The sequence below is a fragment of the Betta splendens genome, chromosome 11 (assembly GCF_900634795.4).
Source record: "Betta splendens chromosome 11, fBetSpl5.4, whole genome shotgun sequence".
Classification (NCBI taxonomy): domain Eukaryota; kingdom Metazoa; phylum Chordata; class Actinopteri; order Anabantiformes; family Osphronemidae; genus Betta; species Betta splendens.
The window spans coordinates 3,885,869-3,902,387 of NC_040891.2; the positions used below are offsets into that span (position 1 = coordinate 3,885,869).

The 16,519-nt window shown below is 45.8% G+C and overlaps 1 protein-coding gene across 4 annotated transcripts in view; it reads left to right on the forward strand.

The window, feature by feature from the left end:
* ptprua (protein tyrosine phosphatase receptor type Ua) overlaps positions 1-10,962 on the forward strand; it is a 116,978-nt gene extending 106,016 nt beyond the window's left edge. For all 4 annotated transcript variants that reach the window (XM_029166185.3, XM_029166187.3, XM_029166184.3 and 1 more), the window contains 9 exons: positions 623-739; positions 1,163-1,317; positions 2,898-3,033; positions 4,141-4,290; positions 5,610-5,924; positions 7,009-7,134; positions 8,715-8,872; positions 9,449-9,584; positions 9,970-10,962. In XM_029166185.3, coding sequence (XP_029022018.1) covers positions 623-739; positions 1,163-1,317; positions 2,898-3,033; positions 4,141-4,290; positions 5,610-5,924; positions 7,009-7,134; positions 8,715-8,872; positions 9,449-9,584; positions 9,970-10,032 — 1,356 coding nt within the window. In that variant the 3' untranslated portion in view covers positions 10,033-10,962. The remainder of the gene's footprint in view (positions 1-622; positions 740-1,162; positions 1,318-2,897; positions 3,034-4,140; positions 4,291-5,609; positions 5,925-7,008; positions 7,135-8,714; positions 8,873-9,448; positions 9,585-9,969) is intronic.
* Positions 10,963-16,519: the final 5,557 nt, after the last annotated feature.

Here is a 16,519-nt window from a genome sequence, read left to right on the forward strand (position 1 = left end):
TAAATCTACTTGCTCCATTGAAACGTAAGAACACGCTCAGCTAGTGCAGAGGTTTAACTGTTCACTATCAAATATTATTATAGTGTAGCATAAGTTTAGTAGTTTTTCCTGGGTATTAATCAGATATGTCAACTCCTGTACATTCCCTCACACATTATTATGTCTACTCCCAGGAATTTAAGCTTAGTTAGCATTAACATCTGGCAATAACAGGATGTCTGCAGGAACATCTGCAAAAAGAGGTCAATGGTCAAACTCAATACTGCAGAGCTGTAACAAAGAGCCTCTTTCCCATGACAACGACCTCCTCCAGCTTTATATCGGGAAGTAGCATTTTAAATACGAGCATATTAAAACACACCTCACAACCGTCGTTCTCTGTCTTCACTTTAAGTGGAGTTTTCCAGAGCAGAGGATGACATCACATGCTTTATCTGGGCATCGCCAGCTGGACAGTGAGCAACTGTGCGGAGTCAAAATGCTCAGCAGAGGTCACGGCAGGATTAGAGCGCCGCAGCCCGTCCGCTCGATGAAATCCCAGCGCCGCAGTAAACGTGTGTTGTCGGCCGTTGAAATAAGGGAGCTGTGACCTCTGACCTTCATCCGTCTTTTGTTGGCCCAGATGAAGTGCTGCAAGTATTGGCCCGACGACACGGAGCTCTACGGTGACATTAAGATAACGCTCCTGAAGACGGAGACGCTGGCGGAGTACACCGTGCGTACCTTCGCCATGGAGAGGGTGAGTCGGCCTCGCTCTGCAGCACCTGCACACACTGCACACACAGACAGACCCACTGCAACTGCTGGAACTAGGCCCGTTCAACATGAGGACAGGCCAGACGGACGACCGGAATCCCACACTGGGAATATTTAAACTCAGACCGGGCCTGCTCATAAGGAGGAGGAGGCCAGAACGACAGACGAGAGGGCGATGGACCCAGACTCACACACTGAATAAATGAATTAACACCAAGGAGCAAAAATACAAACAGCATGAGAGGGTGGAGCGACAACAGACAATCACGGATAAATTAAGGACTAAGGCAATAAAACAAACAAAAAAACAGACGAAGTGGAGGCTTACAGGCAACAGGAAGTGACGTAACACCAGCGAAGAAGGCCAGACCTGTAACAGTACCCGCACTGTGCTCTGTCTCCTCAGAGGGGCTACCCTGCCAAACACGAGGTCTGTCAGTTCCACTTCACCTCCTGGCCCGAGCACGGCGTGCCCTACCACGCCACCGGCCTGCTGGCCTTCCTGCGGCGGGTCAAGGCCTCCACGCCCCCGGACGCCGGACCCGTGGTCGTCCACTGCAGGTACGGTCATTCGCCACGCTGTGTTTTTATAAGGACCTAAGACCAAACCACACGGATGATTTCCAAACTGAACTGTAGTATCATTATAATTATATGAGCCTAATTTAGTTAAACTCGCCAACAGTTGTTTTTTTCTCCATTTCCTAAAAATAACCAGCAGCTTCTTGAAGCTTAACAGCAAACATGTAGGTGGAGAGCACAGTAGTGATAATAAACAAAAAATAAAGCAGGACTGTCCAACATGTTGTTGTGTTTCACACATAACTAGAAAATGAACAAAGGCGTAGGTAGCTTTGCCTTTTTTAGGGCGCAATGTTTGTTCTGTGCCCCGACTGTTAGCTGCAAAAACAAATGTTGATACTGTTTAATATATTATTCAAACTGATGGAACAACCCGAAATTTGCCTGCTGTCCATCAGAAACCGCCACATGGAGTGTACAACTCCACAGACCCATGTGTGGTGGATGAGGAATAACGCTTCTCTTCCGCTTCCCGCGTTTATCGGCCGTGTTTACGCCGGACCTGCTTTCCTGTTTGCTCTGACCACACGCGAGCCCCACCGGAGACCGCCCGAACGCGAGACCTTCTCTTCACACGGCCTCTGCCAGACCGGGCTTTGATAAATGAAGTTCTGACAAACACAAACAAGCCAATTAAACCAGGCGAACACACCAGAGTGTGTTTCGGCCGGATCAAACGGAAACGAGTGAGAAGCACTAAAGCGGTTTTAGTTTAAGAAGAATGTAACATAAACTCTAAACCCAATTAGAAGTAGATACAAAAAAAAAACTTTTCACGTTTTCAAAAACGTTTCATTCTTAAAAGGAGACTACATTGATCACATACGGATCAGTAGTCACTTGATGTGTGTGTGTGTGTGTTCTAGCTTTCATAACGTGGGAACATGTGCAAACAGCGGCTGATTTCTTTCCCCGTGTTCATTTGAAGCTGTTTGCAGCTCTATGGGTAAAGTACTGTACTTGTCCTTCTGACGCTTATAACACGACGTACGCGTTCAAAAGTATTTCTGCCACTTTTGTTTTTTTTTTGTCCATCCATCCATTTTCCACTGCTTTTTCCCGTTCGGGGTCGTGGGGGGCTGGAGCCTAACCCACCTTGCTTATAGCGAGAGGCACAGTACACTCTGAACAGGTCGTCAGTCTATTGCAGGGCCGGGGGGTTTTTTTTGTATTATTTTTTTTATCCTATGAAGTCGTGTGTTCCAGAGGCCTAGACATTCTATTTCTGCTACAAGCTTTAGCTGGAAAAGAGTGAGGCATTCACAGACAGGCACATCTGGAAAGTGTAGGCCAGTACACCGTGTACTTTCCAATATGCTCTCCAGATAGAAGCTTTTTTACATTTCTTAACTCTTTTCAGATTTTTATTACGGCTGAAGCATAATAGTCACTGTTCCCACTCTCGCTTTCTAGAGCAAAGCCTCGTGTTCTACAGTACTTGACTTTGGGCAGGGGGCCGCTAGTTATGGTGATGATTACTAAAGGCTCCCTGCTGGGGCCTTTTCATTTCAGCGGTGTATTCAGGCTTGTCAACCCTTTTGGTCTCTCCTCCGCTGCAGCATGGGGGCAGGAAGGACTGGCTGCTACATTGTGCTGGACGTCATGCTGGATATGGCCGAGTGTGAAGGTGTGGTGGACATCTACAACTGCGTCAAGACCCTCTGCTCTCGACGCATCAATATGATCCAGACTGAAGTGAGTGTGAGAGGAGGCTGTCCTGAACTGTTAGTTTATCTCTTACAGATTGATTATTATAAATTATTATTGTTATATTTTATTTTGAAAGGCTGTGAAAGTAGCGTGGGTCATCATTTCATCATGGGGTTGCACTGTGAGCCGTAGCGTTTACTTTTCTCATAGTTATTTCATTTATTGTTAATATAAATACTTAATGAGTCCAGCTTTAGAGGTTTAAAGTTAAAGGTGGTCATTAAATCGCTCCCCTCGTGTTCTTCCGACTGAATTATTTACGAAACGTGCAGTTGGTCCACGTGGAGCGAATTTGAACCGTTATAATATTGTTTAGTATTTTAATAACAATGCGTCATATTAAGGACGTTCACATCTGATGTATGGAAAACAGGGCCGTTAATGCAGCAGAATAAACCACTCATATATGAAATACAGTACAAAAGTTTCAAAGCACAATTTCATAATCACACTAGCATTTAAAGCTCTGAGCTATAACTAAATTTATTTACTGGTCTGTTTATCCTTAATTTAGTAACAGCAGAGAAAGATAAAATTTTTATTTGAATTGATTAAAGCCAGCGTATACGTAATGGTCTTAATTATGTAAATAAAGTCTATTTAAAGTGAGCTTACACGTCCACACACAAACTAGATAAAGGCATTAATGGGTAAAGTAAACAAAGGTTCTGTAAACAGAAAAGAATTTCAGCATGTAAATACTAAAACAAAGGGGTATGTCCCTTTTTATTCCATCTGTCACTTCATCCACCAAGTGACGGCATGTTTTTCAAATTGACAGAGCACATTAAATAAAAAGAATGAATCGGAAGAGTGAGAGTATTAAGGCCATCATTCTGAACGTCTCTTCGCCTCCTTGATCTTTTGTTGGGTTGCGTGTCAAAACAAATTTGCTGCTTTTCCCATTAATTGCACATCTGGTGACGTTATTCAGATTGTGTGCGTGTGCAGTGGTCGGCTTCTCTGATGCCTCGACTTGCAGACAATGGTCTGCTGAGCGACCACGAGCTCTCAGTCAAGTATTAGGAGCTATGAGGCTGCTTTGTGTGACTTTAAGTGTGTGAACCCGCTCCTTCGCCCTCTCTCTGCCAGGAGCAGTACGTGTTCATCCACGACGCCATCCTGGAGGCCTGCCTGTGCGGGGAGACCGCCATCCCTGCTAACGAGTTCGCACTCACCTACAAGGAGATGCTGAAGGTCGACTCCCAGAGCAACACGTCGCAGCTCCGAGAGGAGTTTCAGGTAACAGTTCATCATTAACCCGCAGGTTTGATCAGCTGGTGACGTTTGACCAAACGTAGAGTAATTTCAATTTGGTTAAATTTATAAAGGGTTTGATGCCAACACCACCTTAAAGGGGACACAGAGCGGTTATAAATTCAGGTTTTGCCCGTGTGGACCGATACCATATAGAAAGAGTGTTAATTACAAAGTGAGTGAACCTTGAATTGCTTCATTTAGTCATTTGAGTTGTTGTTTGGCTACGTTTTAGCTTTAGAGTTAATGGAAGGACAATACAACCATAAATCATGTTGAGCTGTTTTTGTAATGGCTTCTCACGGCTGCTTGTCCCCCTGTCCTTTATGGACATCACTATAGATCATGAAAAGTCAAGTTAAGTTCGAGGATGAGTTGGAGCCGTAGATTAAAATCACAGGATCCTCCTGCTTTGAGCCTCGACCGCCCAATTTCAATCACTTCCTCCTCGGCTCCAGGTGGAGGTTTGTGCCAAATTTAACGAAAATCAATTTGGAGATTCCACACAAGACTGGGATGGATAGATAAAGAGGCCACAGACCCACGGATCAATGCGTCCGACCGCGGCTGCCATCAAGGAAGAGGCTGGTCACACGGCTACAGTATAATTTAGCCTATGGGCTCTTCACTGTGTATATTTAGTGTGAGAGCTTTTACAATAAACCCATTTCTAGTGGTAGAAATGTTTTCAAACATATTATTCTCATTTGTTGTGCACAGCGTTAATGCCGTTATAATAACCATATCGATCGTGACCTCTGTCTAGAATAATTAGAAATTCTCCCCCTTCGTCCTTTAACTTGACAATTACCTTCCCTCGGTGCTGCTCGTATGAGTCCCTGTCATAATTGCAGCTCCAGGGCTGGAAGGTTCTCTTCGTTTAGTCTAAACCAAAGGGGAGTCGTTCACCACATGAAGTGAGTTAGATAATCAGTTCATTTGAATTTCCATTGCTTGGTAATATGCTTATTCATAATGTATGAGATTGCACTAAATGTGTTTTTATCCATTAAGCCTTGTGGGGGTTTTACTGATAATAAATGTGTTTTAAAGTTCCCCGGCTCTGATTGGAGCCAGTTGTGCTTGTCAAGTATTGACAGGCTGCTTGAGCTGAAAATGTTTTCATTGCCTCCGTCCGTCTCTCTCTTTGATCCCATTTCGGTTCCGCTGCGTCTGTCTCATCTTGTCGCCCTCTTTAATTTTATCTCCTCATCTGAAATGTGAACACATTCTCAAACGCACATGTCACCCTTTCTAATTATCTTCCCGGCTGGCTCTCGTCTCCGCACCCCCCCCCCTCACAGACTCTGAACTCGGTGACTCCTCACCTGGACGTGGAGGAGTGCAGCATCTCCCTGATGCCCAGGAACCACGAGAAGAACCGCAGCATGGATGTCCTGCCGCCGGACCGCTCGCTGGCCTTCCTGGTCACCACGGAGGGCGAGAGCAGCAACTACATCAACGCTGCGCTCGCCGACAGCTTCCTCAGGCCCGCCGCCTTCGTGGTGACGCCGCACCCGCTGCCTGGCACCACCACGGACTTCTGGAGGCTCATTTATGACTATGGCTGCACCTCGGTGGTGATGCTCAACCAGCTGAACCAGTCCAACTCCGCCTGGGTAAGAAGGGGAAAAAAAAAAACATTCCACATTCCTGCTGTTGACCCCACATCTGTAGACGCCATCGTATATTTTAGGAACCACCCACCTGCTGCTTCACGTCTCATTGGTCGACAGGGGCTTTTTAAACAAGCTGGTCGTTATCCACTTATCCTGGATGTGTTTTCCAGCGTCGTACCGTGAATCTTTGCGTGGTTTGAAACCCGAAGCCGGTGAATTCCCAGTGACAGACACACAGCAGAGAGGAGCAGCGCCGTCACCGCCTTTAGCCGGTGCCTCCATCCTGCGCGTAGCGCCCGTGACATCGGCGCGTCCTCGCCGTTTACCCTCGTCTTTGCCTCCTTCAAAGCGCCGCGTCACGTCGGATCCTTTCGCGTTGCTCGTCAGCGGCGAACTGTCCTTCCCCCTCCTTTCCCGTCTCACCCTGACAGTGGGATTAACAGGTCATCCTCCCTCTCCCCCCCACGTCGCCCTCCTGAGTTTGCGCCGTCTGTCTCCCGTCTATGTGTATAAATATTTATCTCCCCTCCTGCCCAATGTCACCTGTTAATACCCTTGTGTCATTGTGAAACGCCATTATCACTCCCTCCTCCAGGGGTCCCCTCAGCCCCCCGAGTCACCGCGGAGCGCATCTGCTTGTCAGCAGAGTGGGGGGTTTTTTAATCACTCCCATTGGCTGCTGGCGACGCTTCTCACGAGAGGCAGTGATGGGAGACCTTGGCGTTTGCCGGCACTAACCTCTCGGCTAACTTCCTGTTTATCTCTCAGAGGCACGGCCAAGGTCTCCCACTCTATTAATTTGTAATGCACTAATGGTAATGATTCCTCCGCATGAATAATTCAAGTGAGTTGACCACAGTTTATATGAGGGATTGTTCCCCCTGATGTGTTTTTTTTTTTTTTTTTGCTCATTTAATTTACAGTAGCTATGTGGAGATGATCATCGTCATTTGGCCTAATTGTCTCTGCTGTCAATACTCAGGCGTCTTGTTACTGGGCTTTACCGTCACTGGCTGCTGACAGAGTGATCTGTCCTGCCTCGGGCGACTGTGGGCTAACGACCTGTTACCACTCTCTCCCTCAGCCCTGTCTGCAGTACTGGCCTGAGCCGGGGCTGCAGAAGTTCGGACCCATGACCGTGGAGCTCCTGTCCCGGACGGCAGACGACGACGTCATCATCCGCCTCTTTCGTGTTCAGAACATCACCCGGGTAGGTGGCGCTGTCGCAGAACCACAAGGCACGGAAGACGAATGATGTCGAACCTGCCTGTGTCCAAACTCATGCGATGGATACAACAGATAAAAGATAAAACAATGCTCAGTTACATCTTCCTGTGGAGCACAAGCGCAGGCGTACTGGAGGAAAGGCCCTGTTGTACAGTAACACATCCAAGAGCCTGCTACTTTTCTTGATGTCCTTTCATATTCCCATACCACCTTAAGGGCTTGTGCCCCAAGGCGCGTGGCAACATGTCTATGAAGATTCTCAGTCATCCAGGGGAGATAGTCTGGAAGCTGAGTCCTGAGCATCGTCAAGGAGGGTGGATGTGGATGTTGATGTGGATGTGGAAGTCTCACTCGCTATGACTCCTCCCGCCACCGTCCCAGGGCCTTGAAGTGTGCCCTTCCAGGGGGACTTGTGAGTTGGCCTTGATCTTTGTGGGGTCAGATGAAAGGGCTCCAACGAGCCCAGTAACTCACTCAGTAAGGCAGAAGCACCCATTAAACCCGGCTCCAGTAACCAAGCGTGGTTTGGACTGGTCTTAGCACAACCTGTCTAATTACGAATGAAAACACAGACATTCCAGGGTTCCTTCTTTGGCCTATTTAGCTTAATTGGGCTTTCGGCCATCCAATAATTAGCAAATTTTTCAATGTACAAAGCTCACATTTGGCAAATACTGTCATTTTTTTAAGATTGAAGTCTCCTATTGTATATCTATGATAGTTGCACAGCAAGATACAGTGTTTTCAAAATTCAGCAAGGCCCTCATTTATCCATGTCCAGGATAATTTATTAGGTCACTATTAATGTCTGAGGCCTGAGCTTTGATATATGGCTATTTAGGGAATATGCTGACTATAAAAAGCTTAAAGATAAAAGTCAGGTCAGTGCATTAGAAGCTGTGGTATAAGGTCTTGAATGTGGCCTTTGATTTTGTCATATCTACTGTAAAAATAAGCTGTGTTGGTATTTGTCTACCAGGAAAGCAGCTCAGTTGCATTTTCAACATGAAGATTCTTTTAGTCAAGTTTAATTTTGGCTTCTCAGCTCCTTCTATTTTTTTTTCTTCCAAAATCGCTTGTTGCATATCTAATACTTTACTCCAGTCTTTATACGGTTACCATCGTATTCCCTAAAGTCATGTAAATGGACCAGAAAGTCTGAAATGTGGAGTTTGCATAATAGGGGACCTTTAATTGCGCTGCTGGATTTGAGCTGCACCAGAATATGAAGTCAAGGCCAACACAGGAAAGGAAATGCCACGTGACCTGTCACCACTGCTCCCAGTTGTCGGCCTGTCTGGACCCATTGATACGGATGCACCGGTTCTTATGCCACGATGCTTTACTGTATGTTTACATTCATTCTGATGACAACGCCAGCACACCGCTGCACTCTGCGCCTTCAACAGTCCATTAAAATTTAAGGACCGAAGCTCTACAGTCGACCGTTATTCCGCCTTGTGACCAAAATGATGTCTTTGACGCGTGGAGCATATGCAGCAGGCTTAATGCATTTTTAATGGGGTACTCTGGAATAAAAAGGACCTTCTCTTGTCTCCTCAGCTGCAGGAGGGCCAGCTAGTGGTGCGTCACTTCCAGTTCCTGCGCTGGTCGCCGTACCGCGACGTGCCCGACTCCAAGAAAGCCTTCCTCAGCCTCCTGGCCCAGGTCCACAACTGGCAGCTGGAGTGCGGCGAGGGGCGCACCATCGTCCATTGCCTGTGAGTCCACGCTGCGTTCATGAGCGCCGCTTTTTAGCTGTTTACGTTCATATTTGAAGATGACCTTTTAAAAGCATTATAAAGTCAACAGCTGCTCGTTTACTGTACGTCCTTCATGTCTAAATGGGGAAAAAAACATTATGTTCTCAGATGCCAGCACTTGATTTTCTATTGCAGACAAAATGAAAGTTCTCAAAAGGCTCTCATTCACATTTAAATTTCACAAAGTCTGCATCACAAAGGACAAATAAATAATTTGTGTCGTACGTCAGCTGTTTGACTTGAAGTCTCCGCGTCTCCATGTCGGGGCCTTTTGATCTCCGGAGGTCAGGCTGCGTGTTAGACATCTCGCATCTGATTAGGTCCCCGCTCCGGTATTTTAATGAGAGCCTCGCTCAGATATTCGTGGTGAAAGTCTGCCAGCTGGCCTTTTTCTGACAGCGCTTGATCTGCGCTCAATCAAACTGTGGCATTTCCACTCTGTGGTGCCTCCCCCCGAGAGGCCGCCCGCTCCTCTCCTCTTTATCGGGTCGCTCATGTCTCTCTGTTTGTCCGTCGTGCCTCACCCCGGAGCAGGAACGGCGGCGGTCGGAGCGGTACCTTCTGTGCCTGCACCATGATCCTGGAGATGATCCGTCACCACAGCGTGGCCGACGTGTTCTTCGCGGCCAAAACGCTGCGCAACTCTAAGCCGAACATGGTGGAGACAATGGTGAGAATGCAACAGATGAACCTTCCCTCTTAGTTTCCCCGATACTATGGGTCTGGTTGTCAGCACACATACAGCACGATCTCAGCAGAGAATTTGTCTAAACTAGACTTTGAACCCAGGCTGGAACCAACCCGCTGCCGGCTCTGGCTCCATCATTAGACTACAGGCGTTAGACCTTTTCAGCAACTCCAGCGAGGAAGTACTGTAAACAAGCTATTTCTGAAAATGTCCAACCCGGCCTTTAAAACCCAGCCCGTTTATATTTAGAAGCTGTCCACAGCAGCACAATGTTAGAGTAATAATGCCTTGAATCCATCGATGCAGATATTTGCGGCCGTTGCACTTTCGCTTGTTTTGAAGCCCAGCCTTGTGTCTGTGTTCCCAGGAGCAGTATCGGTTCTGCTACGAACTGGCCCTGGAGTACGTGGAGTGCTTGGAAGTCAGATAGCACCACTCCCTCTCTTCTCATCGCTCCCCAAGGAGAAGGTCGGGATCCTGGACGTCTGCTCCCGTCTCTCCAGTCCGTGTATACAGCTCTGGTCGTCTCCTCCGCCGCGCCTCCGCGGACCGTTGTCGCCATAATGACTGAATGAGCGCGCGCTGGACTTCCTGCCCCCATCCCACTTGCTTCTCCCTGGCACTCTGACCCCCAACCCGTGCCACCGCGTGCCAGATTCCATCCGCCAAACCCGAGGACACTAACAGCGGTGGCGTTCGACCACCTGTACCCCTCAGCCATGGGATTCTAAGAGCTCTTCTGCATCCTGCCTTACTTACGAACACTCACACCGAAAGGGAACTACGGTTGATGCCAACTACTGGTTGATATTTTGTGTGTGTCTGTAATTGGTGCATTCTGCTGTTGGTGACCCCCCCTGTCATGACGTACTGTACTATATTTGAACTTTCTCCCGGGTGAGGCTGCTGATTAACAAGGAAAAGGCGTCCATCAAGTGTGATGGCGATACAGTATCTGTACAGTAGCGATGTCTTGGATCTAATTTCTCTTTATTTATTCTTTGTGTATATAGATGTGTTTCCCCTCTCCCCTCCCCGGGTGTTTCTAGGTGTTCTGAACGTCTTTATCAGTGTGCCAACTCATTCTCTGTGTGTGTAAACGGGGACCACTTCAGCATCTGCATGCCCAGTCCTAAGTGTTTCATCGCAGTGTGCGGCCCACGTCTGCTTCAGGGCGGATCCCACTCCGGCGGGTCCGTCCGCTAGTCCTCCGAGAGCTCTGTAAAGAATAACCGCGCGTTTGTCTGAGAACACGGCCAAACTCGTGTCGCTTTCTACATTTGTATTTATTCAATGTGTTTTATTTTCTAAATCATGTATAAAAACAGGAAAAGAAATAAAATATGTTGTTGCTTAACAACCCTGGGTGCTTTTTTAACACGCCACGTCTGTGGGATGGAGGCAGAGCAGGGTCAGGAGGAGCACTCAGGTCTCTGCTGGAATCTATTAGACCCCCTGCTGTGTTGGGTACAAGCAAACGTTCTTGGGACCGAGCTGCTGAAGAGCCAAACGGCAACGAGGAAAACAGAAATGACGAGAAAGGACTGTACAGAAAAATAACGCAGAGAACCAAAACAAGATGAACAAAGACCACAAAGAGACAGAACCAGGAAGAACCTTAACCTCCAAAAGATGCCAGTGACAACTGAGAGAAGCTTTGTGTTTTCCTCCTATATCATAATCTGTCCACAACCCTACAGAAAGCAGCCATTTAATAATATATTGTTCTAATAAATTATTTATTTGTTTATGTGCCAGCCATTCCTTAAATAATAAATTTATATAATGAATATTGAAGATACGTGTGTGTATATATATACACACACACATATATATATATATATATATATATATATATATAGGGAGTGGCCCTTTTTTCATATAAATGAGAGTGTGAACAAACCAAATCATTATTTGATACCAGTTGTGATAAAATTTTTATTTGGTCTTGATCCTTACAAATAATCATAAAATTAAAATCAAATTCATATTTTTTGCTTCTTTAACCTCTCGCTATGAAGAGCCCAGTTATGATAGTCGTCACCTTTGGACGGATTCCTTTACTTAAAGGAAATTATAAATCTCATAAAGTATGTCACATGTTTGTTTTTGTTTTTAGCATTTAAACTTCCCTTCCATCCTGAGGCAGTGGTGCATTTTCATTCAGTTCAGCTCTAATGGGTGTATGTTCACATACTCATGGGGTTGTTGGTTCCACTCTTGGCTCTTGCTTGAAATGTCTTGTTGAAATGTCCTTGGGTGAGAACGTGACCCTCCGGTTGTTTTTCTTTCGCCATCAGTGTTTGATTGTGTCTGCGTGTGTGTGCGTGAATAAAAAGCAGAGTGAAGCACACAGTATAGCAGTTATAGGGTACATACAAACACAAAGATCAGAAACAAGAACATTGGGCTGTCCTGTTCAGTGTAATCATTTTGTCCAAAACTTGAATCTTGACCCGTCTTTTCCATCCGTTCTGTTCCACTTTTTTCTTTGTCAAATCTCTTTCTCACAGAGCTCAGCTGGAAGTTATTTTTAGACAGACTTGCTGATGCTCCACTGTCGCCACCTCTCCTGCTTTTCTGCGACCAGCAGATACCCCCCCCCACCACCACCACCACCACCAAAAAAGAAAATCCACAGTTCATTCATCTTGACCTGTGTTTTAATTTACGCTTATCATTTAATTAGCAACTTTAATGGACTTTTTTTTATCATTACCACCAAACACAGCCTCTAGTATTCAGCCACCTCCTTAATTGGAGAGTCTTGATGATCCATTGATCGAGTGCTCGACACACTTAATCTACATGTGGCGCTTTACAAGTCGCGTCACATCTAGTTAGAGTGTTTTATGAGTGGCTGATAAGCTGCTGCAATTCTCGCGTTGACCCTCCTCTGCCCTCCTTTCTTATCAATACACTGTACTCCCTCTGCTGCCTGTGCACTTTTCAAACGAGGGACAGGACACTAACTGATGATTTTCTAACGCGCTCGGAGGAGAACGAGCAGGCAGCGAGACAAATGGACTCCAGAAATAGTCCAACGGTTTGATAAAGGTCAAAGGTCACGCCGGGCTGTATTGTTCGGCTGACAGTGTTGTCTCTATGCTCAATTACACTGTCTTTGTATTTATAGGTCTCCCTCTACTGCCTTTAAAGGATGATGAAAAGCTGCATAATGCGTGCCGGGTGAAAAACAGAACTGCCATTGTATGAAGCAAACAAAAGGACAAGGCGACGCTCTCATCGAAACATCTGCTCATGCCCGATTACGCAGACCTGAAAACAAGTTCCTTTTTTTTCCTCTCACACGCTGGAAAGAAAGCACAGGTCTTTCGATTTCTCTCCGCCGTCGCGTCTTCCCTTTATGAGGATGATCTGAGCGCTCCGGAGTACAACGCGAGTCTCATTGTGGCGCTGTCTGCGTCTGTAATTACAGTGGGAGCCATTGTTTCAGACTCAAAGGCTGCGTTCAAGAGCCGGAAGTGTGACTTTTCTGCACGACTGAGTGCGTTGGGGATCGGGGAAAGCTTATCTTGATCTTTTTATCAATCACGCAACCAGGAGACATAGCAATATCTAATTACTGCATAAAGAGAATGATAAAGCTCAGTAACTGTAAAAGTGATGGCATATTTGTTCCCACACTACCTGAATTCAGCACAACTCCGCATGAATAGTTTATTATTTGCTCTTTTGTTTCATTTTTTCATTGTCGCATCCTCGTGCTAAGAGAGCAATCACAACAGACTCGCTCATGCCTTCCGATTGTTTAAATTCCCACTTATGAGTTATTAAAATCCACATAAAAGCGCAGACATGCTGAGCTGTCGGCGCAGACCACGAGCCAACGGTAAACAATGCTGGGCTGAGTTCCACAACAGATCTGCTGGCGATGGATTACAGTCTGTCAGTCTGCGGATGAGTCCAGCGGGCTCAGCGGGACTAGCCTCTTTCTTATCTGTGCCGTGTAAGTCCACACCATTTAAACTGCTCTAATCTGCTGCTAGATTGTTTTCAGAGGGCCTGGAAGCAGCGAGAGGCTGTGGCTTGATGACATCACAAGTCCACACAGACACAAACACAGACCTTCATCTCTCAGGCTCCAGGCTTACAGACAGGACAGAGCCACATGAATCAATTAATATCCCCTTCATTGTGATATGAACTCGGCACGGGAGGTGGGCTGCAGCCCGGCTGGTGAATAGAAACATATTTGTATGTGTCTTTCCCCGTCTGATGGCAGATTCAATTTAAGCTCACTTTATCTCCATGCAGATTCATCTTATCTCTGACACGACTTTACACTGCATTAAATTAGATAGCTCTTTGCGGGTGTGTGGACCCGGATCCTTCTCATATCGCTTTACATGGTCAAATCGAATAATGTCGCACAGTGTCTGCAAAACATATTTCACGGCAGTAGGGGCTGATGAAGATTAAAGCTAGTGTTTCTTCTTCTTTAAAGAAAATATCTCATTCAGTACGGCAGTCACCATCGATTATGTCAGGCCCGGATGATAGAACGTCCATGAAGGCGGCAGTTAATGGCAAATATGTCATTTGGTAAGAAGGCAGTGCATCAGTCGGGGGTAGCCTGTGGCTGCGCTGCGGCCAACTTGATGAGATGCTCTGCCACCCACGGCATCACCCGTTGACGTAGGAGGGCAGATGCAAGGTGATGGCTGAGGGCGAGTCAATAATGACCCTGCTTTCTCCAAATGGCTCACAGTTCGCGGGGCTTGCATCTCCATCTTCCGCCTCTCTGTGTGACAATAAGCTTCTAGGGAGGTTGGAGGAAGGGAGGTGGGGGGTAGATCACACACATGCACACACCACAGCAGCCAGAGCACTGTGGCCACCCAATAATAAAGGGGGTTACTGTGATTATTTTATTCTGCCAGTTGAAAAATGTAGCAACAGTGGGTTAATGGACATACAGCTGTTTTATGTTAGTATTTTTTATTTTACTGGACAACAGAAATTACAAATACAAGGAAACAAGGGCAGTGGAAATTGGAAGGCATGGAGATTTTAGATTCAGATTTATAGAAATATTTTATAAACATTCTGTACATTGAAATAATAATTCATCTGGAAGCTGGTGAAGCAGATGAATTCATCTTTAATTCATCTGGAAGCATGTAAATACAGGTAAACACCCAAGGCGCTGAGCACGCTAAGGATTGTGGGAAAAACGCAATCAGTTTTTGCTTTGTTTTAGAATCAGAATCAGAATCAGAATCAGAAGTTTAAATTTAGTGATGGTTATTTATTTTAACGTTGGGTAACAATCGGGAACGTATGCTTATATCAGTAGGACAAACGACGCGGGTGTGTTTTCCTAAACACTGGGTCAACAATAAGGTGTTTTTCTAATGGCGACGTTAGCGTTAGCATGAGCTACTGTAGGCTAAAAATGCTAAGGCCGGTGTCGTGCTGAGGCGGTGCGCGCTCCCGCGTGGGCGTTTGGGTTTTTGGCTCACAGTCACTTTTTGCCATGACACATGGTTCGGAGCAGGATGGAACAGCTGAAGGTTCTGGAAGACTAGCATCTAGGCCCTTTAATGGTTAGTTCGCTCTGTATTGTCATATTGTTTTTTTTCTCTAGCTTTTAAATCCTGACGTACAATTTATGGATTAAACCCCAGTCAAAACATAACTTGCTAAAAGCAACTTTGCCTCTTTCTCTCTATTCCTGTTACAGTATGTCTTGTCCCTGTTATAATCAACAAATATCACTATAAGCAGGAAATTAAGTGTGCATTTGTGTATTTGTTGATGTAGATGAACGTATGGAAGTTTCACATATTACTGGTAATACAGTGACTAATGTGACACATTATGCAGTAACTCACCTAAACAATATTAGCACCTACAGTACTTCACTCACAGTGTGATCGTTTCCACTCTACCTACAGTAAGCTGCCATGTGGACATGAGCATCAAGAGGCCCCAACGTTTATGGAGCAGTCGTGAAAAGCTTTTTTGCTTTGATTGATCAGAGAGGAAAGAGTTTCAACAGGACAAAGTAGACTATCATACTCTGGGATTCTGCTGGATGTAACTGCAGCTTGTTCTGGTGGCAATTGGGCTCATAGGAAAATTGTCAGTAAGCACATTTAAATATTTGATTCCTGTCCATCATAACGTATTATATTGTACACCTGTTGAGGTGTTACCAGTAGACAGTACAACAGGGAGGAAACAACTATAATAGACACACAGAACGGCAAACCTGGGTGACCCTGGGAGTAAAAGTATGCAAACACTACACAACATTACTGGCCACGTTTAACAAACGACAGCTTCAGTACCAGGTTCTGTAGATGAGATGTGATGTGATGATCTCATTTGCATTTTTGACTAATCACCTGCTAACACTGCTCTTATGATATAGAATCCTATATCTACCGTTACCCGCTGCCTGCTCTGTGGGAACAGGCTGCTGATTCCCTAATAGCATAGTGTTTTTAAGTGGTATCATCTTGTTCATGTTGATCATCATTTAAATTATCGCAGTGTAGGATAGAGAAGATCTGTAACTGCTGCAATGTAAAAACTACTTGAACTATGAGTTGTGTTAAGCTATTAAGATTGCTTAGTGGTAAAAGTTTGCTAACATTCATTTGCAATAGTCTGCAGACTGCAGTGTGTCTGGTTTAAATTTATTTCGTGCAGTTACACTAAGATGTGTGTGTGTGTGTGTGTGTGTGTGTGTGTGTGTGTGTGTGTGTGTGTGTGTGTGTGTGTGTGTGTGTGTGTGTGCGTGTGTGTGTGTGTGTGCGTGTGTGTGAGTGTGTGTGTGTGTGTGTGTGTGTGCGTGTGTGCGCGTGCGTGCGTGCATGGGTGTGTGTGTGTGTGTGAACGAGAGAGAGAGTGAGACAAACACAGAATAGTGTAGTTTCTAGTATAAA